The sequence below is a fragment of the Leguminivora glycinivorella genome, chromosome 1, assembly GCF_023078275.1.
Source record: "Leguminivora glycinivorella isolate SPB_JAAS2020 chromosome 1, LegGlyc_1.1, whole genome shotgun sequence".
Taxonomy (NCBI): domain Eukaryota; kingdom Metazoa; phylum Arthropoda; class Insecta; order Lepidoptera; family Tortricidae; genus Leguminivora; species Leguminivora glycinivorella.
Window position 1 is genome coordinate 15,756,728 of NC_062971.1, and position 22,944 is coordinate 15,779,671.

At 36.1% G+C, this 22,944-nt stretch overlaps 1 protein-coding gene across 2 annotated transcripts in view; it reads right to left on the reverse strand.

Moving 5' to 3' along the window:
- The window catches only part of LOC125227785 (homeobox protein Nkx-6.2-like), a 78,007-nt gene extending 74,369 nt beyond the window's left edge, over positions 1–3,638 (reverse strand). For both annotated transcript variants that reach the window (XM_048132136.1, XM_048132128.1), the window contains exon 1: positions 3,055–3,638. In XM_048132136.1, the coding sequence (XP_047988093.1) occupies positions 3,055–3,361 (307 nt within the window). In that variant the 5' untranslated portion in view covers positions 3,362–3,638. The remainder of the gene's footprint in view (positions 1–3,054) is intronic.
- Positions 3,639–22,944: the final 19,306 nt, after the last annotated feature.

The following is a 22,944-nucleotide window of genomic DNA, read 5'->3' on the forward strand; positions in this document are numbered from 1 at the left end:
ATATGTCCCGTCTTGCAGAAAAATGAGGCAACCATTTGTTTTTGTGTACTTCGGGTTCGGCGACATTTTGTTGGCGTCGGTTCATCTACAAAACACCATACTGTGGACTGTCGCTTTGTTTCGGGATCGTAGTTATATAGCCATGTTTCGTCACCTGTAAGTATATCATATACGTTTTTTTTCTCGCCTGCGTCGAATTTATCTATCATAGATTTGCACCAATCCGTGCGACGGGGTTTCTATAAATCGGTGAGCTTGTGCGGCACCCATCTTGAAAAACGCTTATGAAGAGACAGTAGTAGACAGTACTATGAAAGTCCAGTTCACGTTCTAGCTCTACATATGTAATTCGTCGGTTCGCACGAATATTTTTTTCCACAGCCTGTACATTTTCTTCAGTGACTGCGGTTGGCGGCCGTCCGGTCTTCGCCTCATCTTTAAAGCTCTCCCGTCCTCTTTTAAATTCAGCAAACCAATTAAAAACAGTTGCACGTGAACACGCAGACTCTCCAAAAGTCGAGACTAAAAGTTCAAAACACTCTTGAGGTTTTAAACCTTTTTTAAAGTCATAATATATCATAACACGAAAATCACGTCCAGTAAGCTCCATTGTTGCGGAAAATTCCCGCCAAAATTATTTAGAAAAAAATAATTAAAAAAAGAATCCTAAGAATTTCCAAGTGTTCCATTTTTACTGTTTTGTATGGACTTCTACAGATACTAGAGAATTTTAGGGAACCCGTTGGGAATCAAGTTGTATCGACGCTCCGCTACTGGTAGGTAGGTACCTATTACAAGATATACTTATACATTACCAAGTAAAATAAGCAAGTTATTAAACTTATTAATTTAAATATTTTTAATGAAGCTTTTTCTGTCACAACATACACCATTTTTTATTTTTGTCCTTTTTTTGTTAGGTTTGGACAAAGTTCAGTGAATATATAAAATCCATGCGTTAATAAGTCATGTCATGAAAAATTTGTGAAAACAAATATAGAATTTGTTATAACCAATAAAAATATAAAAGCTCAAAAATACATTGTTGTAGACAGAACGTGTTTTCGTTTTCCTCCGACGGATTTATGAATATATACAGCGTGTGGATTCCATACGGGCGAATAATGTATCCAGTTATAGTATCTAATCATACGAATCATATAGGATAATCATTTTATTAAAAAGTGTTTTTAATTAAGAGTAATTTTTTTTTTAATCTGACCAAGCAGCAATGTACGCCGTCCATATTAACTTGACATGACATAAACGTCGTGTCGTAATGACGTTTAGGTAGGTACGCTAATTGATGTGGACGTAATACATTGCGTGCTGAATTATTATGTATGAAAAAAAAAATCTCATCTATTCAATAAAAAAACCATGTAGTTAGGCTCCTTAGGTCCAATACTAATCGTTATTTAAATATTCGCCCGTATGGAATACACACGCTGTATGTGCTTATATAGGAAGCAAGAAATGAATATGCAAGAGATGAGACCATTTCGTGGCACTTTTGTCTGTTAGCCTTTGTGTGTATGGTTACTTGTTTGTGTCGTTAATTTTTGTGTATATTATATTGTTATCGTCGTTGTTAAGTGCTTACGAATAAAAAATATTCTATTCTATTCTATTCTAATATGTTCCTACGTTTAACAGAAAAATATACGAAATTTATGTTAAAATTGTGTAGGACAGTACCTTCTCTCTCTGTAGAGGTGATATACTTATTTGTGGATAGGGTTATGATATGCACTTTTTTTGAATGATAGAACTATAAAACTAGATTTAGGTTACATTTTTTATTTATTTAAGTACATTACATTAAGAATTATTTAAAATATCTCATCATTGTTTCTATTAATAAGCTTCAGGAAAAAGTTAACAACAACTAGCAGTCTTAATATAATACCTACATGAAATATTTTCATTCACATTTATTCAAATCAATTCAATTACCTCATGAACATGAACTAAAGAGGCAATAATATTGTAACAGCAGAATTGGCTCATATCTTATTGGGTGTTTCGCCAAGTACATCCATTCGGCGCGGGAACAGCCGTAAAGCCTCCGCAAATGGCCGCCACCGGAAGTGCCACCGGCGGAAGCGCGTGCCGGCCGGGCCTCCTTTCATATAATATGTTAGTTCAATACCTACATATATTAACTATTTTGTTTCTTGAATATTCTTTAAAAATATCGTGCCTATTTATCTAATTTATTTAAAAAGGTTTTAAGTGAGTACGACATACCTACAAGTATAGATCATTAAATTGCTTCTTTCAGTAAAGCACTGATAATCTGTACATACCTACATAGTTACAAATAACGATTTTAATTAAAATTATTATTGAAAGCGTTTGGGCGCGTTGATGTCTTTCTTTCTTTTAAAATTTTAAACGTAAAAATTGTAGGATATTTTATTTGGCTAACTTTCAAAAGTATTCCATCTCTTAAAATATAAAACCTACATTTTAGTATTAAGTATTTCATTTTAGGGTACGTATTTATTAGGTATATAATAATAGTTTTTGACACCTAGCTTTAAAAATAAATTAGTAGTGAACAAATAAAAAAAACAGTCAATATCATCAGATACATATATTTATTTTTTATCGTATCAAGTAGGTTCAGGTAGACCAGACCCAATAAGAACGGCAGTGAAATTTACAATACAATATAACGTATATACTTATAAAATATAGATCATTGATATTAGAGTTATTCTAAGGTTAGCTGGAAGAGATCCCTTAAAGGGATAAGCTCGCCTTTGTACATAACCGTTATAATTATTCTCTATACATGTAATTTGGTCTGTACAATAAAGTGTTTACTGCTACTACTATTACTACTAGAGCACCTCTTTTAGCGATAAAAGTTATAAAAAGGTCCCAACCACGTTGACACTTCGCGGATAAGATTATAATATGTATTTATATATAATGGGTATGTTGTTGTATTCAAGTTTAAGTAAGTTAATAAGTATTCTACTGCATTTCGAAAGGACAGGGAGCAAAACACGCGTTACATACTTCTCGTTAACTAAAAAGACTTACTAGATTGCAGCCGGTCTCTCCATGCCATCGGGTTAGACACCAGTCCCTGGAAGCCAGGCCAGTACAGCGGCTTATGCTGGAGGTAGTGCGCCATGCCCGCCGCCGCCGCCGCCAGGGACAGCCGGGGCGTCAGCATCCCTCCCATGCCGACAGAACCCCCTACAGGTCGCGACAGGATGTGGTCGATGCCGTGAGGGTTCGGGGCCGGCGGCGGTGCCTCCGCTAGAGAGCTCAGTGCGGCCAGCGGCGCTCCGAAACCGTTTTCTAGGTTACGCGTTAGAGGGGGCGACCCGCGAAGCTCTGACATTGTTTACTGTCTGTACACCAGTCCCGTTAGGACTTTAAAACATGCCCTTTAACACCTTGAGTCTAGTCCTCTTTAATCAGTGTAATGTTTTTCAATATCACGAATTTTGAGTCCAATTTAAATTGTCCTTACATTTAAATGACAATCTTCAAATCATGACCAGTCCACTTTGTCAATAGAGTTACTATCCAATCAAGAAGTTCACAGGTTAGAATCGCACTAGTGCAGAAATCTTATTTGGGCACACTGGATTGTCATCACACGACCGTGACGCGGGCGGCCGCGCGCGCGCTGCGACTGCAAATGAAAATAACCAAACCGGCCAAATAAAAACTGGATAGAGACCGCCCAGTCAATCTGAACCTTATAGACAACGCCCCTTCGAAGGCAGGTTCACGAAACTATAGCTGACTCACTCATATTAGCTTACGATAGAAAGGGTGGGAAGACGTGTGGTGTTAACAGAAGAGTGTAGATTGAGGGAATGGCTATTTGATGGCGTTTCTTGTCTCTTTATAATTAAGTCGGGTGCAGTTTTTGTCCCCCCTCCGCTGTCGTGGTCGGTATAGTTTGTCGATGCCGACAAATGTAATGCAGCTGTTTGTTTGTTATTGATAGTCAATGGGTAATAAATCTTTGACAAATTCGCGAATTATAATGTGATTTATTGACCTGAATTGGGCCCAAGTATAATGTGCACTTCAATAAACTGCAATTTAAAGCAGTTGCCTTATAATGTACGTTATTTGGAAAGTTAGATAATATATTATCTTTCTCATATATTTTTATTTTTATGGATATAAAAGAAAATCAGTTTTCTTTACATCTATTAACATACAAGATGTGGTTGCTACAACCAATTTTAATTAATATGTATAAATGTAAATATTAAATAAATTCACCCAAATCTTTATATTCTAACGAACCTAGATGTAATATTTCATACTCGTATACAATATATAATTCTTACCTAATTCCTATTTAAAAAATCCAGACACATCCGGCTCTTAGACAAAAAAGTTATAAAAAACCTTTAAAGCTTATTATTATATGTTTAAACCGCCACAACATTACCCCGGTTTACACCCCTCCGATCCCAAAAGCTTTAGGCAAATTAAAAAGCTCCGACCATCATAAATAAATAACAATAAAGCTATTTATTAGCTGCACAAAAGTTACATCCTGACTTTTGACAATAAAGTATTTTTTAGTTGGGGTAATAGTTTAATTGATTGGGTTAAATTGTGAGATAATGTCTATAAAAGTTTAAATTCAATGGATATTATATTATAAGGGTTGGTTTTATTTTCTATTTTAATACTTACGAGTATATCCGGACCAATTTTATCCCAATACGGTATTTAAAAAAAAACAGAAAGTCTAGGTACCTACACTAATTAAAATTACACTCATTTTATCATTTAATTGACTAGACTACTTTACAATTTCATAATTATTTACAGCTAGATAATTTATGTAGGTATTTAAAAAGTCAGATTGAAATTATTTCTTGATATCGTGTTAGGTGCTATTCTTATGTCATCTAATCGACCAGTATTATATTTAATTTAAAAACACCATATCAGAAATATTTAGTACCTATTTTTACTAACGTGAAATCTTTTGTGAAGTTAACCCTCAAAAGCCCAAATCCGCTAACACCAAGATAAAAATCAGCAATTACCAGCCAAATGTCGCCAAAGTGTCTGTGAGCGTCAAGCTGTATAGTGTAGCCGCCAATTAATAATGTTTACAATGGGATTGTTGCGCTCCGTGCGGCCGGATGTGCGCCCGGCGCGACGCCCGGATGTCGGGTGAGGTACCAGTGCGAGCGAGAAGCCATCTAGTAGCCAAAGTGTCTGCGAGTGTCAAGCTGTAGTGTAGCCGCCAATTAATAATGTTTACAATGGGATTGTTGCGCTCCGTGCGGCCGGATGTGCGCCCGGCGCGACGCCCGGATGTCGGGTGAGGTACCAGTGTGAGCGAGAAGCCATCTAGTAGCCAAAGTGTCTGTGAGCGTCAAGCTGTAGCGTAGCCGCCAATTAATAATGTTTACAATGGGATTGTTGCGCTCCGTGCGGCCGGATGTGCGCCCGGCGCGACGCCCGGATGTCGGGTGAGGTACCAGTGTGAGCGAGAAGCCATCTAGTAGCCAAAGTGTCTGTGAGCGTCAAGCTGTAGCGTAGCCGCCAATTAATAATGTTTACAATGGGATTGTTGCGCTCCGTGCGGCCGGATGTGTGCCCGGCGGCGCGACGCACGGATGTCGGATGAGGTACCATGACTCAGAGCGGACGCTGCACCACCACCTGCAGTGTATACTCAAACATACTTGTGTGTTTTATTAACTACAATTCCTAGATGTCAGTCTCCCTCCTTCTTCTTTAAATCTGTTACCTTTTTCAATTCAGACTGTTTTGAAAACTAGATTAGTACATTTTTTTTTATATACATATATGATTGTTTTTTTTTTCTTTTTCTTCAATAGCATACAAATCATACAATATAATTGTACAATGCAAGCATCGCACATTTCTCGCGTCAGCATTAAAATTAATATAATTATGACTTGATTAGAATTGCTTTGCATTGCTTGATTGCATTTGCATGCATTTAGTTATGTTTTATTGCAAATAAATAATGATTGATTGATTGATTGATCGCTGTATTTGCGATTACGCTATACATCGATTTATGCATTAGTTTATGTTTATACGTGCTCCTAGCTAGTACTCAGTATACCTTGGTTATCAATAAATTTATAAGTGTATCAAAAATCAGTGTTTCTATCAAGACTACCATCAACCATCAAGAATCATATCATCTAAGGTGTACGGCTCGTACAATAATATTTCACTAATTTCATACCTTTTCAAGATTTACATTATTATTATTTTTTTTTTTTTTTAGGTCGCTTGTCAGGCGTCTAATGTATATTAGGTAATTATTGATGATAACATTGATAACTGATTGTATCGGCCCTATACTTCATTATATGCACCTATTATTGCTAGTAACTAGTAAATAGTACATATAAGTATTTAGTTATAGAACCTAATGTATCTGGAGCCTCGTCTGCCGACAAACCATACTCTGGTTTGGCAGAAGATAAATTTAGTTGTAGGTTTAGTTTTTGAATAAACATTTATTTCATTTTTCATTTCATCTAATGCAATTCATAATACTTACGGATATTATAATGTTTAGTTAGATCTACTCATAAATTTAATTATAAATTGCAGTGCATAGTTATTAAAACTTTTACTGTCTACTGTTTTTTTCTGGATCGAAAGGGCTCGTGATTCATTGCATTGTAATACATAGAGATACTATATAGAATATGCATTAAAATCCTATTCAGGGTCACGTATCCACTTTATCGTTTTATTGATTTTGTTTCATCATGATCAGCTTTCTTTCTCGTAGATACTTTGTACCACACAAAGTAATCAACGATTAATTTTCTAAAATAGATAGCTGTTCATATACTATTTAAGAAGTGCTTACCCAATTGACCCAATTATACTAACATCCGATTTATATCTACACAGTATGTATATATTTTAGATAACACTTTTCTTTTAAAGTATTTTATCAACATCTTTTTTTTATTATTATTATCTCTTTATCTATCTTAAGATCTTAACTCTTAGGCTAGGCTATTTTATAATATGATTATTAAAGAAATTACAAAACCACTTTTTTTTTTTTTTTTTGGCTGATTGGCGATTGACCATAGTCACACCCGATGGAAGGTGAAGATATAGTCGAAGATGGAGCTCACCGATTCAGTAATACTTAGCATATTCACTTTTATCTTAAAGAGACCGAGGTCGTATTTTTCTGGGAACATCTATGGTGGGAGTGCATTCCATTCCTTTGATAAAATATTATCTAAATTATTACCCAAATATTATCTCCTTCATTTACTTTCTTTGCGCTGTTAACCGAACAAATCAGCATGCCCATTTACAAGGCATCAAGTCATACTGAAATTGACCGGAGTAACAGGAGTAACAGAATACTTATGCAGCTCACCGAACTACGAGGTAACTACCTCGTAGTAGGTAAGCACAGTGTTTCTCCCCAGGTACCACGATTTGAATTTGTTTTTGCAGCTGTTCAGATTCAGATTCAGATTCAGGGGGTAACTCCAGCCAGCAGATCCTGCTGCAAGGACTAGGAAGGGGAGACTACAGGGGGAGGAGATTTTGATACGCAATAGCGCTGTAGGCTCACGTGACTCTGATGATTGAGCCTAAGAGGCAGCGAGTCGTTGGATATGTCTGCGTCACATCTCACCGACTAAGACTCGAACGCAGAATCAGACAGAGTACGTTTGCAAACTGGCTCATTGCGCAGCAACCCCTGCTGCCCCGCCGTAGGCCCCCGCAGCCTGTCCAAGACACCAGAGCACCCAGTAGATAGGGTTGGGAGTGTAGGGTTTGCAGTCAGGATAGTAGGAGAGACGGGAAATTTGGAGCCGACCCGAATACAAGGCATCGTAAAGTCAGCGTTGGGTAGATAAATACTATACTTGGTGTGTAATAAATATTAGGTGTGAGGATATGTGACTGCATTTAAAATACACCCTCCCCTTTGTCTCACTTGTCATTTCTTCGTCTCGGATGTATCAGACGGAAGCTGGCTAGCTTCCAGAGGGGCTTCTCCCGTCTTCTTTTACGGTTTCAGAGCCAGCTTGATGTCGTTGCACGTTGTAGTTGTGTTATTTCAGCGATAGTGGAGTATATCGGTAGTTTTCTATAACTCCACGGATCCCATGTATATTGTTCTTCTTTGTCTCAATTCTTCCATAAGTAGTCTCTACGCGTGAAGTGTGTAAATATTGGTTGATTACTACATTGCCACTGTTAAGATCACCCACAACACTTTACTATACGTTAACTAAACAAATGACACTAAAAAATCAAAACGTAACTAAGTAATTGTTAAATTTGGTAAATATTTCACACTGTAACTGCTTTCACTGTAAGATAAAACTGAGGCTAGCATTCTGAAGATATTGTAGCACAGTTCTCAGTTTTGTTCAACCGGCTGCGCAGCGCATTCTTGATGATGATCTACGAAGAGGGTTGAGTTGAGCACTGTTTAGATAATGAGTTATTTTTTCTGTTGCTTATTCTCGTTGATAGTTTCATTTCATGTCATTCTTTGTGAACTCGATGTATTTCTTATTTCTTGACAGACGACAAACACGTGAGGTTTAGTGCAAACAGTTTGAGTGTCCATAATATGAGCAGACTTGGCGAAGTAATAAGGGCTCCAATAACGTTGTCCTGTTGTGGGTAAGTGCAGAGTAATGTAATGGTGTTGCTGGTTGTAGACGTCTACGGCGATATGTTTGATAACACGTCCGCTGATGGGATAATTAAGAATGAATAACGTTTTAAAGCGCCGATGCAACTATGTATTACCATTTAGGCAAATAAGGGTTTATGTATTTCTTTAGTATCTTCTTGTGACATCTATTTCTTCGAGCTCATAAAAGACCCTCACAATTTTAGGCCCATACTTTCACGGTGCATCCATTCACCACAACACATATAGCATTAGATACACAAGTTCACTTAAGGATAGCACAGATAATAACAACGACAAATTATGGTAGTAATAGTCACTTCATCATCTACACTCGAAATCACTTAATAAGTACTATACTTCTGTTAGTACCTACTATTTTGACTACCACAAGTACCACAACACTAGATCGCGCCCGTATGTATTCATGTAGGTACCTAAAACTGAGAGAATAAAAATATAGTTTAATATAGTTGGCCGGTTTAGTCTGGTCTGGTAATAAAAGCGATTGTTATTTTTTTCTCTAGTAGGTAGCGTGGGTTCGAATGCCAGATGGGGCCTATTGTCTTAGTTATAAATTTGCGTCAGGAATTTGGAAAGACATTTGGATGAAAAGATTTAATGGGGTTTGCAGTTATACTATAGTCGGGCGGCCGGCCGTTAAACAACCCTATATCAATAGAGTATTGCATAATTTATATCCTTTTTGACCGCGTTTGGCAGAATAGCGGTGACTGGAGGCCAGATGTGTGCGTCTTTACAAGGAAATTGTCTTGGTTTTTTTAAGAAAGTAATTTATCCTTTTCTTTAATGGGAAGTTATTGGCTTGGTTTATGGTTTGGAAGTGCAATGTATTATGTTGTAAAAGTTGCCCAGATAGTTCAAGAAAACAGCCCGTGTTTTTTTTCCTTTTTTTGAGTCTCAGATACTTGTTTGGTATTTCCAGCTAGCTATGTATCATTGGGGGTTGAGTAAGTACCTAAGGTGCTATTATGTAAAGCTAAGTAAAGTGAAGTTAGTATCCACAACATTATAGGTATGTTTTCCAAACTAAGATATTTCGTTACAGTTCCTAGTTAAAACGGTACCAAAGGTATGATATAAAGTGTTATACAGCGCAAAAGCAATGGTAATTTTAATGCTGACAACCTGGTCAAATAGACATCGCTATCGGTTTTATCGAGACCAACATTACAGGCCTTCTTAAATCAACTTTCCTGTCTTGTGCAGAACCGTAGCGCTAGTTCTAGACACATAACTAATATGAACTATGCGGCCCATGGAAATTGCGTAGTGGAAATTTTAGCTAATATAGTTTAATTGAGGTACCTGGACTATGTGACCTGTCTTACCTACCTAGTTACTAAAATAGTCAGGTATAATTTTATGGTAACGTCACGGCTATCGCTCAACGGTTCTGCGAGTCAATGTTAACTTTTGTTCTCGATTCATTAATTTAAAACTGATCAAATAAGGCGTTACTTAATGTAACTTAAGATTAGATTCAATAGGACTATAAGATTAGCTTAAATATAACTGAAATTGGTCACGTGACTGGCTCTTTCAGGCTAGTGACAAATAACCTTATCTTAAGTCGATGCTAGATTATAGATTTGAAATCAAAGTTAGGTAGGTGTAATAATAATAAGTTACTTAAAATGATAGCGTGTACAAATGATAGGTATACATTATTGAATGTTTCGCTTGGTTATTCTTAAAATAAATTTAGTATTAAGTATATATGTTCAGTACAGTTACATGATATTTGTATCCGATTTACATTTTGTTACCTCGCCTAGAAACAAATAAATAATTACCATTAGATTGAACTATGTGGAATACAAGCATACTATGTGTTGTGCTTATTAAATAGTAAATAAATAGTCGCGTTATATAAATTAGGCACAATGTGTATAATTAGCTAAACTGGGCGTATAATTGTAATCAGCTGATATCCCTTTCGTTGAGGCTTAACAACTTGGTCAAGCTAAATCTAGTTAAATAGGCACCTAAACCTAGGAGCACCGGTGTTAGCACTAAGTAAGACAAGTGTTTTTGCAGCTGTGTCTTTAAATTCCTTCAGGAGATGTTATATCTTGACAGACTCAGCGTTTATTTATGTGTCACACGGAGAGAAAAACAACTAGATTTAATGTTCGTTCAACATTTCTATTTTTTTTTTTTAAATTGCGCCTACGTGTTCTTTCATTCCAACTACAAGTTTGATGTTGTTAAGTGTAGTTACACTTCCTTCTACATTTTTTTTTATACCACGTCGGTGGCAAACAGTTATAGGGCCTCCTAATTGAAAGCGATCACCGTAACCTATGGACGCCTGCAACTCAAGGGGTGTCACATGCGCGTCGTCGACCCATTAGAAACTTGTATAGTCCTTTTTTTTTTTTTTTTAGAACCCCATACTGTAGTTCATCGGGGAATACCTTGACATAGCTCATTCCACAGCCGGAGCGTTCGTGGGAGGAAATATTATTGTTTTTTTTTTTTTTTTTTTTGAACCAATCTTTTATTTAAACCAACAAGTCGATTTTGTAAAAGCACATGTCACATATTGATTTAAACATAATGTTTGGCTGATTCAATAAAATATATTTTAACAAGTTTGACCTTGTTGTTTGGTTCGTACAAATTCGACTTGTATCATCAATATTGTGATTTATTCCCTTTACTAAAATACTATTGTTTCAAACAGATAAACACGCAACAAGACGAGTTTGTTAGATTCACAAGGCAAATTTCTCTCAGTTGTACCCTTAACTTCACATCCGTCTATCAATCCATTTATATATAGAATAGAATCATGTTCCCTAACTTCTAAATAATGTGCATTGTAAGTAGTTAGATACCTAGATAATTGACGTGAAGCATTGAAATCTGTGATTATTTAACATTTTACAATCACTACAGACAAAGCTGATTCAGCCGCTGATTGTTGTCCTTTTGTTCATTTTCTTGACCAGACGAAATAAGGTCACTAGTGAGATTTCAATATCCTCCCGTGAAATTACGCAAACAAGTTCAGCATTTTTATTTCTTATTTTTTTTTCTATATTAGTTCAATAGAGGCTCACAGATCCATTAGTTTATTTGTTTTAACTGGACACCTGACTTGTATGAGATTCACCTACATGAATCTCTGCAGTATGTACCTATTACCCTAACTGATAACGAGTACCTTCAGTACCAATATATTTTTGTAATGATTTTCAACTGACGTAGATTGTCTTTGAAAATCTATCATAGATCAACTTAAATAGGCATGTCTTTCTCTTGAGGTCACCCATACTGACAAAGCCTTGTTGACGGTAAGCAGAGTTAGCAACTTCTTTTTTTTCCGCGTTGTTGAAATGTATCAAGCGTTCGCTTAATTTTATTCAATTCAGCTGCACCACTACGTGTTTTTTTTATATACAATGCAATGTCAAACCAATGAACTGTCTTTTTTTTTTTTTTTTTTTTCACTCTTTTCACTCTGATTGACGTTAGCGGCATCTAGGTATATAAAGAGTGCTCTTTTCCAGCGCTCCTACCGAACTCCTACTGATGTAGGATCACCTTCGCTGTCAAATGCCTCCAACGACAATTAAGAAGCCATACTGGACTTTCTTGGGGCAACCTGTACCCAATCAATTTAATGATTCTAACTAACACAAGTCAAAATATATTATATTGAAAATATTTCAACTTATGCTATCTCAAAGTACTCAGTCATTGTACTTGAGTGTTTTACTGGGGTAGTTGTCTCAGACTCTCAGGCACTGGATGCCTTGGTATTTTTTCTTTCATATGTGTAATTTATTTCGGTTTCAATTTAATGATATTTATTGACCGACGTCAATCTACTATTATGACAATTGAAGGCTCAGATAGCATTTATCATCTGATCTAAGCGTCATTTAAGCGCACGTTCAACCAGTATAACCGTAATTTACTTCGTGTTTAGGTTATTATCATTAAGCTCATATTTGCAACAATTCAATGTTCAGTTTTTTTTTTTTTTTAATTGCTGTTTAACTATGTTTACAACAATTTAATGACCAGATAAATATATCTGCCTTAACCAAGGTATGTTTTTTTTTCATTTATTTTACATGACAATTAAATGTCCAGATTCAGTAATCTGCTGGTTCCACATATATCTATATTTATCCTCGTAAGGCTAAAGTCATGTCAAATTAATGACCAGATACATTTTATCTGCTTTGAATGAGCCGTGCACACTGTACAGGTCAGGTCATTGTTATTCTGTTACCAGTAGGTTTTTTCCATGACAATTTAATGTCCAGATTCGGTAATCTGCTGTATTAACTAGCTTAATAACCAGAATTTCTGTTATCCAATTCACACACATGACAATTAAATGTCCAGATTCTGTAATCTGCTGTTTCCAAATTCGCAATTTAATGCCTTATTTTCAGCCACAAATGGCATAAAATTTCATAGTATTTAGATGCCATTTAAACGGTCGATACTAAACAATACAATTGAATGTACAGAGTGCACCTCCATGTGCTGTTTCCAAATTCGCAATTTAATGCCTTATTTTCAGCCACAAATGGCATAAAATTTCATAGTACTTAGGTGCCAATTAAATGTTCGATACAATTGAATGTACAGAGTTGCATATCCGTTTAATGCCTCTTTTTTTCTGCCGACTTTACTGGTAAAGTAATTTAATACTTAGATGGAAACTGCTTATCATAAGTGCTTCAAAAATGTATTTTTTTTTCTATACCGTGTTTTTTTTTCGTTAAATTTGACACGTCGTTAGGTTCATTATCAAGAACCATCCTGTATATCACTTTTAGGTATATTTAGCACTTAATGTGAACCCATCTGGTTTTCTGGTTTTTAAGTAATTAAATACTCAGATAAAACTGCTCGAAATCGGCGTTAGGAATGTTTACGTAAGTCAATCCGCGACAAGAGTATTAGTCATGATTTTATGGCATGTTCAATCAATTCAAAAGATTCACGTTCAAGTGATAATCTATCTCTAAATAAGTGTTACTTTCCCGACATATGCATAGATCCTTTCATTTGCAGCTGTAGTTCAAATAACCACTTAATGAAGTCGTGACTTACGTTACTTTTACGTAAATTCACCCCTGTAAGGAAGTATACTTAGGTAAGTATTTATCTAGTTTGTTTTGGTTTTCACCTTACTCTCAAACATCGACTAATGCTACCATAGGACATTTAAGTGTGATGGTTGTACAACATTTTATCATTCAAGTAAATGCCTTATTTAGGTAAATAGCTTAACCATTCATAAATTTAGCAACATCACATAATTTTGTGTATTAAACCAACCAACAGGTAGATGGTAACTTCACTAATTAAAAATAAATATCATTTCTTTTGGTTGGACGGAAATTATTGTAATGATTCCGGGCTGTGATTTATGTAAATAATAAATCAATTTTATAAACCCACTACACATAAACTCAAATAACATTTTGGTACCTAAAAACATTTGGCAATCTAGGTAGGTAACCAAACCGTTTACTAGGTAGGTAGGAGCCACACACCGACACCTGTATAGGCATGACAATCTAGGAAGGCTGGCCGTATGTTGTCAATTGCCTCAAACATTTTATTAATTACATCTATCGGTTACCTGCTTAAGGTTTATATTCGCACGGTTGAAAGAAATAACATTTCATTTATTTTTATTTGGGTTTGACTTAATTCTTGAAAAACTGCCGTTATAATCATTTCGCTTTGTAGTATTTAATGAACACTTTCATTTAGCTTCATTACGTTCCGAAACTACTAAGAATGCCAGTAATTTAAAACGGCAGGTAACCAAACCTGTTTACAAAAAGATAACGGTGCATCATGGCGCATCGTTACTCGATTTTATAGGTTATGTTACTTATGTTTCTATCCCATCTTTTCCGAATACTAGATTCACGTGGTAAGTACTTGCTTTTATCCTCGTCGCCACTTGTAATGTCACGCTATTACACTATATACATCGGGTTGGCTCGCCAATACACACCGCACGTCCGTGCTCCATCACACTCGGACACCGACTGCCATATGTACTCGAGACACCTATACACTACAGTACCAGTGTGAGCGAGAAGCCATCTAGTAGCCAAAGTGTCTGTGAGCGTCAAGCTGTAGCGTAGCCGCCAATTAATAATGTTTACAATGGGATTGTTGCGCTCCGTGCGGCCGGATGTGTGCCCGGCGCGACGCCCGGATGTCGGGTGAGGTACCAGTGTGAGCGAGAAGCCATCTAGTAGCCAAAGTGTCTGTGAGCGTCAAGCTGTAGCGTAGCCGCCAATTAATAATGTTTACAATGGGATTGTTGCGCTCCGTGCGGCCGGATGTGCGCCCGGCGCGACGCCCGGATGTCGGGTGAGGTACCAGTGTGAGCGAGAAGCCATCTAGTAGCCAAAGTGTCTGTGAGCGTCAAGCTGTAGCGTAGCCGCCAATTAATAATGTTTACAATGGGATTGTTGCGCTCCGTGCGGCCGGATGTGTGCCCGGCGGCGCGACGCACGGATGTCGGATGAGGTACCAGTGCGAGCGAGAAGCCATCTAGTAGCCAAAGTGTTTGCGAGTGTCAAGCTGTAGTGTAGCCGCCAATTAATAATGTTTACAATGGGATGCGTACTTACGTGAACGTTAAAATTAGGTGGACCAAATCCTGCTAAGTTGAGTTTTAACCTCACCTGTGCATCCAGTAAACGTCATAGTTTTATATAAAATTGACGTTTAAGATTTAAAATGATACTCGCACATGCAAGGTTGTGAAAATTGCGGTCAACTTAGCTTGGCATGGCACTATGTAATTATTTACTTAGTTTGCAAACTTTTTTACTTTTTTCAAAACATTTTTTTAGATTACTGGGCAACCGCTGTGAAAATATAGCTATGTAGGTGTATTAAGTTTCTTCCTATAATCGTTTTTTCTATACCTAAACTGAGGCGGTAATAAGTTAGATAAAATTCGAGGCCCAAAACAGTTAGGCCTCTACGAAATTTTCGGTTCCCAAATAGGTATAGCATGAGTATAGGTACTTTGACATCGGCTACATCATAGTCATAGCGCTACAAATACTGCCACAGAAAATGCTATAATAGTACAAGTACAGAAGGCTCACTCCTTTGATATTCACAAAATGCCGCCTTTCTAAACCTAATTAACAAACCTACCTTAACAAACGGACCGCACGCGAGCAGCCGACATTGAATTCTATGGCCACGCGCGAAGGTCGTTTGTAGCGCGGCGATAGAATCGCGGAGTGAGCCGCCCCTGATGCTGCCTAATGGGTAGATGAGGAATTACGTATTATTTTATTTATTTAACCTTTATTGCACAAAAGAAAACCTTAAAGTACAAAAGGCGAACTTAATGCCATAATGCATTCTCTACCAGTAAACCTTTAGGCAAGACCTTAAGGCAGAAAAATTGTGGGTGGTGTTACTTTAAAGAACTTCAACAAATAATATACCTATACATACATACATATAAGAGTACTGGAATATACATATGTGACAAAAACAACGATAAGTAACTACTAACCATTATCACTATAGCGATAAATTCAGTTCGCCTGTAAGAAATCCGCTTTCCAATTCATCCGCTCGCTATTCCGCTGTAACTCGCACCTCGTCCTTACCCCTCGCTCTTCCATTCATCCCCACGTCAATTAGACCAACAGTACCAACACCTTTGCTTTGTCGGCCATTATAAACGGTCTATTATATATTATGACCCAAATTAAACAACCACACTCTAAATACTCCCATTTATACAGTTTTAGACCTTTTACACTTTATAATAAAGGCCCCTGTAACTGCAAAATATTTTCAAAAACCTTTTCACTTTATGGGTAACTTTCAACTCTATTGCGCAGGATATAAAGAAATAAGATATAGGTAATGTTGTAATGTTAGTCGTAAATCTGGTTATAACCGGTAGAGATTTCATAGTCGGCTTTTAGGACGATAATGTGTTTAGAGATTAGTCAGGGGTGCTTTAGAATTTGGTAATTTGTATTACGATACCATTTTAATTGAAAAATAATCATATATGAATCTCTGCATAGAGGAGTCATTTAACAAGTATCACAACGATTTTTGTTGGTAAATTTTAACAATTTACGATGTTTTTCATTTACTTACATATTTTGGTCTGAACTGAGGTACGGAAATCCATTACCGTTTAATTATCCCAAAAAAGTAATTCAAATAAATTCTCCATTGCATCGATTGCAACTATTACCTCCACAACAAGAATGCTTAAACAACAAAATTGGCAACATTCTATACGAATTGCGGCTCCACCATATTCGCTGCGAAACTTTAAACAGCTATAAAAAAATCAACCGATATGAAGAATCGAGTAGTGTGACCGCGCATTCAGATAGAATCATCCCACGGGTGAGCGAGAGAGGTAATCAGGAGCGTCTTTGATTGGCTAAGAGGACGATAGTCCCGCCCCCACCCGACGGTCACCCCACGTGTTTTTGCCGAGACGATTTTCAGACACGATAGCGCTCGGACGTGCCCGCGACTGAACAAACTTTTGTAAATTTACGCTTATGGGTTATTTAAGGGCAGTTTGTCAAGTTTAAATGGTTATTATATCTATTCACAGACTGAGCTAATAAAATGTCCCATGAATCCCATGATAAATATTTAAATAATCTTCAACTTGGATAACTTATTAAAAGTTATTGGAAACTAACTGGATTAGAACTAATGGGTTTCAATTCTTACAAGAAAACAGACATCATAATCATAAATCATTTATTTCTGAGAATATGGTACAGTTTTGGTTAGTAAAATAGGTGTTAGAACAGCATATTCTGCCGGCATGCAACGGCGTAGAAATATTTACATGAGGTTGAAGGGGAAAATAATGTAACATAAAATTAACATAATCATAATCAACACAATATAAACATTCCAAAATTATTTTATATAGTGCAGCGGTAATATAATATAGTTAACATACTTAATCAGCAAAGTCATTCAAAAAATTCTTGTACCGAGTAAAAACATTTTTGCAGTAGCCACTTATACATTTTTTTTTTCAAATTGGCATGTTGGCAGGGTTTTGAACTCATCAGGTACATGATCAAATATTTTTATAGCCATATGGTATGCATTTGACTTTGACACTTTCAGCTTTTGCATAGGTTGAAATAGCTGGAGTGGCCTTCTGCTGGGCCTTTGCTTATTGATTACTTCGATTTTGAGATTTTGGAATATTGGCTTACAATGGGCAAGATGTTCACTACCACTTATAGCTCTAACACAAGCTTTTTGGGTAACAAATGCTCTTTGGATATCGGTGCTATTACCCCAAATGACTAGTCCGTACCGCAGAATTGAGGCCACATAACCATGATAGGCAGATAGTGCAGCCTCTTTTAATGCTATAGATCTAAGTCGGCGCAATGCAAAAACAAATCGGTCTAATCTAGAACATACATTTTCAACATGTGTAGACCAATTTAATTTTATATTATTAAATTAAAACGGGACTTAATCGCGTAAAACTTACGTTTTATATTTAACCCGACGTTTCGGACATGACATTACGTCCGTGGTCACGGGTAGACTGGCTGGGTTGTATCAACATCTTCTAGCTGTACGAGTTTTTCGAACTACCCGCACTTGATTGTCATCAGTCACTTTTACGCTAGGGTTGCCACTCTGCCTACATACAACACTCACGACATCCGATGGTATGGGACGGGAAGTTTTCTCACGTTTACACTTGCCAATCACTGGATTCCACGAAGATGAAATCCCTTGCCCTTCATTTTGATTGAAATTACGATGTTTCCTGATTTCAATCGGCTTCACGTACTTTCCTGCTATAGTAAAGACGTTCAGTTGAAAGGACTTTGGGATTATGCAGTTCAATCCAGTGGTTCGGTCCTGACTCTAGCAAATGCTCGGCAACCGCAGACTTATTTATTTGTTTATTTACTTAGTTATTTATTTGTTAAGTCCCGTTTTAATTTAATAATATGAGTGAAGATCGTGTTAGTTTAAATCAATTTAATTTTGTTTAGATTTAATTTATGTTACATTTTATATCATTGACACCAATAATATTATGTGTTTGTATTTTAGGCAAGATGTTAACCATGACGAAATAAAAGGTATTATATTTTAACATTTAAATGTTCATCCAAAGTGATACCAAGAAAAGTGGTTGAATTAACAAGTTCTATATTCGAATTATCAATATGTACATTTATATCAGTAATAGTAGAATGTCGAGTTTTGAATCTAATAATTTTAGTCTTAGTTAAATTTAATTTTAAAGAGTTATTTTCCAACCAGGCAGTCGTGTTACGCAGTTCATTAATCGAAAGTAGTGTCTTTAGACTGAATTTAATAACACGTCTGTGCATGAACTTTTATGGGTACCTAATTTTAGATGAGGTTAATTTTATTAAATTAATCCAATAATGGTATAAGTAGGTACCTACTCTTTTTTATATTCATTCGTTTTAGTACTTACATAGTATTCAAAGGCCTTTTGATAAATCCTTAACATAAATCAGAAAACGGCTGTTGTGCACTTGCATATTGTTATATATGAAACACCTATATAACATATCTAAGTTCCTAAGGCCCACTTGCACCAACCACTTAACTCAGAGTTAGTGGGCTGTCAACTGTCAAACTGCATATAAAATGATAGGGTAACCCTCGGGTTAACTCTCCATTGTCGTCAACATCTGCCAAATTCCATATAAAATGGTGGGTTAACTCACATGGAATTTGACAGCCCACTAACCCTGAGTTTAGTGGTTGGTGCAAATGGGCCTAAAAGTAATGATTTTCAGAAAGAATAGAATTTCTGGATTTAATATACAGAGATATGCACAGAAAGTTAAATAGTTACTCAGTATTAATAAGGTACTTAAACCGTACCATATATAATAACACTAAAAGGGGCATAACAATTAATCCAGCCATTAAACTAAATAAAGTCGTTTATTGCATTTGCGATTAAAAGTCCAATCGAGTTAGTTTTTAATCTCCATAAACGCGTATAAATCAATCGTGCGCGCGGCAAACTCAGTTAAACCCTCCGCCCTAATGATGTGGGGTCCTGCCTCCTGCCCTATGACGCGATGTGAATATTATTTTATATTTCATATTAATATTTAATTTGACGACCGATCTGGCCTAGCGCGTAGTGACCCTGCCTGCTAAGCCGCGGTCCCGGGTTCGAATCCCGGTAAGGGCATTTATTTGTGTGATGAGCACAGATATTTGTTGCCGAGTCATGGATGTTTGTTCCTCGATATCTCCGTCGTTACTGGACCGATTTTGAATTTTTTTATTTTTATTGAAGGAACTCCTCAAATCTGAAAGGCATACATATGGTGATTTTTGTGTTTTTAAAGGAACATCATGCATTTACGTACGGAACAGTGACATTTGGTGCAGTGGAACTCCTGATGATGGTCAGATGAAGATACTTATTTTTAAGGATTTGTGTTTTTTTGTCCATAATGGCATCACCGTCCATTATGGGGTATTTCGGGTACGTATCACAATGTCTAAAATTAAAAAACCTAACGTTAAATGACCTACGTTCAAAATACCTAAAATCAAAATACCTAATGTTTTTAATTACCTAAGCAAGTTACACCTACGCACGTATTACCGAAACTTAAAATACCTATTGGACTAAATACCTAATGTTTGAAATACCAAAAACTATGTCACCTAAATTTTATACACCAACATTTGAAATACCCTATGGTCAAAATACCTAAAATGATTAGCCGGTCAAAATACCGAAGTATCTAGTAGGTAGTGTAGGTTCCGCGAGCGTAAAAGAGGGTATATTGAAGTATTCATTTTAAGAATAGTATAGTTACGCATAATTTATCTAGGCATATTTTTGTTTGTTCAAATACATGTTGTGCATAAAAGTTTTTCGTCAATGGTTTTTATGGATAACATTGTTTAGTCGAAATTTATCTCGCAGAATTTTTATCATAGCTAATACTACTATACTGATGTTGCAGTTATAACCTACCCTAACCTAACCGACATTCGTGCATTCTTAACAAAATATTGTATTTCTTGAGGTCGCAGTTCTAACCTAACCTAACCGACTCTCCTGACTGCATTTAGTATGGGTGGTTATTCTGATTTTAAGATATATGCCAAATACAATTATGCAAGTCAATGTTTCATAAAAAACGATCGGCGTAAAAAGTATTCTGCGAACTTATTTTCGGACAAAGTAATATTAGTATTATTTTAGATTATGTCAAATAATTTTTCTGACAAATTAACATTCGTCGAAAATCGATTATGCGAAGTTTGTTATGCGAAAATCGTTTCGGACAATTAAAGGTATGCCAAATAGAGGGAGCCCGATTGGTTTAAATCCTATATTAGAGTAGGTTTAGGTTAGCTTAGAACTCCGCCCTTACACAACAACTAACGGCTTTTAAAGTAGGTTTAGGTTAGGTTAGAACTGTGACCACGCGCAAAAACAAACGGTTTACAGATTAGGTTTAGGTGAGGTTAGTAACAGTACTCTGTAAACTGTTTGTTTTTGTGTGTGGTCACAGGACCACACACAAAAACAAACAGTTTACAGAGTAGGTTTAGGTTAGGTTAGAACTGCGATCACACAGAAAAGAACTGCTTACAGAGTAGGTTTAGGTTAGGTTAGAACTTCGACCCTACACATCAACGCACGACCTTTAAAATAGGTTTAGGTTAGGTTAGAAGGTTAGGTTAGTTGTGACCAAACTTAAAAACAAATAATTTACAAATTGTAAAATTTTAGAAAAATTAACAATTGAAATAGGTTTACAAAATTGAAATAATATTATGCGTGATAAATTTTATTTAATGTAAAACAAAATGAAATGAAAAAACCGGCCAAGAGCGTGTCGGGCCACGCTCAGTGTAGGGTTCCGTAGTTTTTCGTATTTTTCTCAAAAACTACTGAACCTATCAAGTTCAAAACAATTTTCCTAGAAAGTCTTTACAAAGTTCTACTTTGGTGATTTTTTTCATATTTTTTAAACATATGGTTCAAAAGTTAGAGGGGGGGGGACGCACTTTTTTTTCCTTTAAGAGCGATTATTTCCGAAACTATTAATATTATCAAAAAATGATCTTAGTAAACCCTTATTCATTTTTAAATACCTATCCAACAATATATCACACGTTGGGGTTGGAATGAAAAAAAATATCAGCCCCCACTTTGCATGTAGGGGGGGTACCCTAATAAAACATTTTTTCCCATTTTTTCTTTTTGCACTTTGTTGGCGTGATTGATATACATATTGGTACCAAATTTCAGCTTTCTAGTGCTTACGGTTACTGAGATTATCCGCGGACGGACGGACGGACGGACGGACGGACGGACAGACATGGCGAAACTATAAGGGTTCCTAGTTGACTACGGAACCCTAAAAACACAAAACAAAGTACTACGATATAAAATACTTTATAAGTATACACTCGGAATAAGTTATCTACGAAGTAAAATTCTACGGTTTAATTTGACTTGTATCGATCATTCTACGATATGAACTGTCGATGAAATGAAATTATTTGAAACGTTGTCTTTGAAATAATATTCGATTAATTGTCTGTCGACGATTCAAGGGTAAACCGGTTATTTAAGCCCCATTTATTAGGCATTTTTGCTTTTCGGATTTAATCATTAGGTATTTCGATTTTAGGTATTTTGAACGTAGGTCATTTAACGTTAGTTTTTTTAATTTTAGGTATTTTGAACGTAGGTCATTTAACGTTAGTTTTTTTATTTTAGACATTATAATATGCAACTTTTTAAACTTTAGGTATTTTGAATTTCGGTCGAAACACCATTATGTATTTTGATTTTAGGTATTTTGAACGTAGGTCATTTAACGTTAGGTTTTTTAACTGTAGACATTGTGATACGTACCCGGTATTTCACCTTATATAAGTATTTGTATATTATGTATATCGTTGTCTGAGTACCCACAACACAAGCCTTCTTGGGTTTACCGTGGGACTCAGTCAATCTGTAATAATAATGTCCTATAATATTTATTTTACACCCGGCCCTTTTGTGGGTAGTAGTTGCCGTAATCTATAGACGCCTGCAACTCCAGAGATACGCATAAATTGTATTATCACTCTGACAATGTAGGTAAATGGAATTAAAATCTTATTTAGAAAATGCTTCCGCTTACTTTATTTTTGACCACGACATCCTTTCAAACACTTCTTAC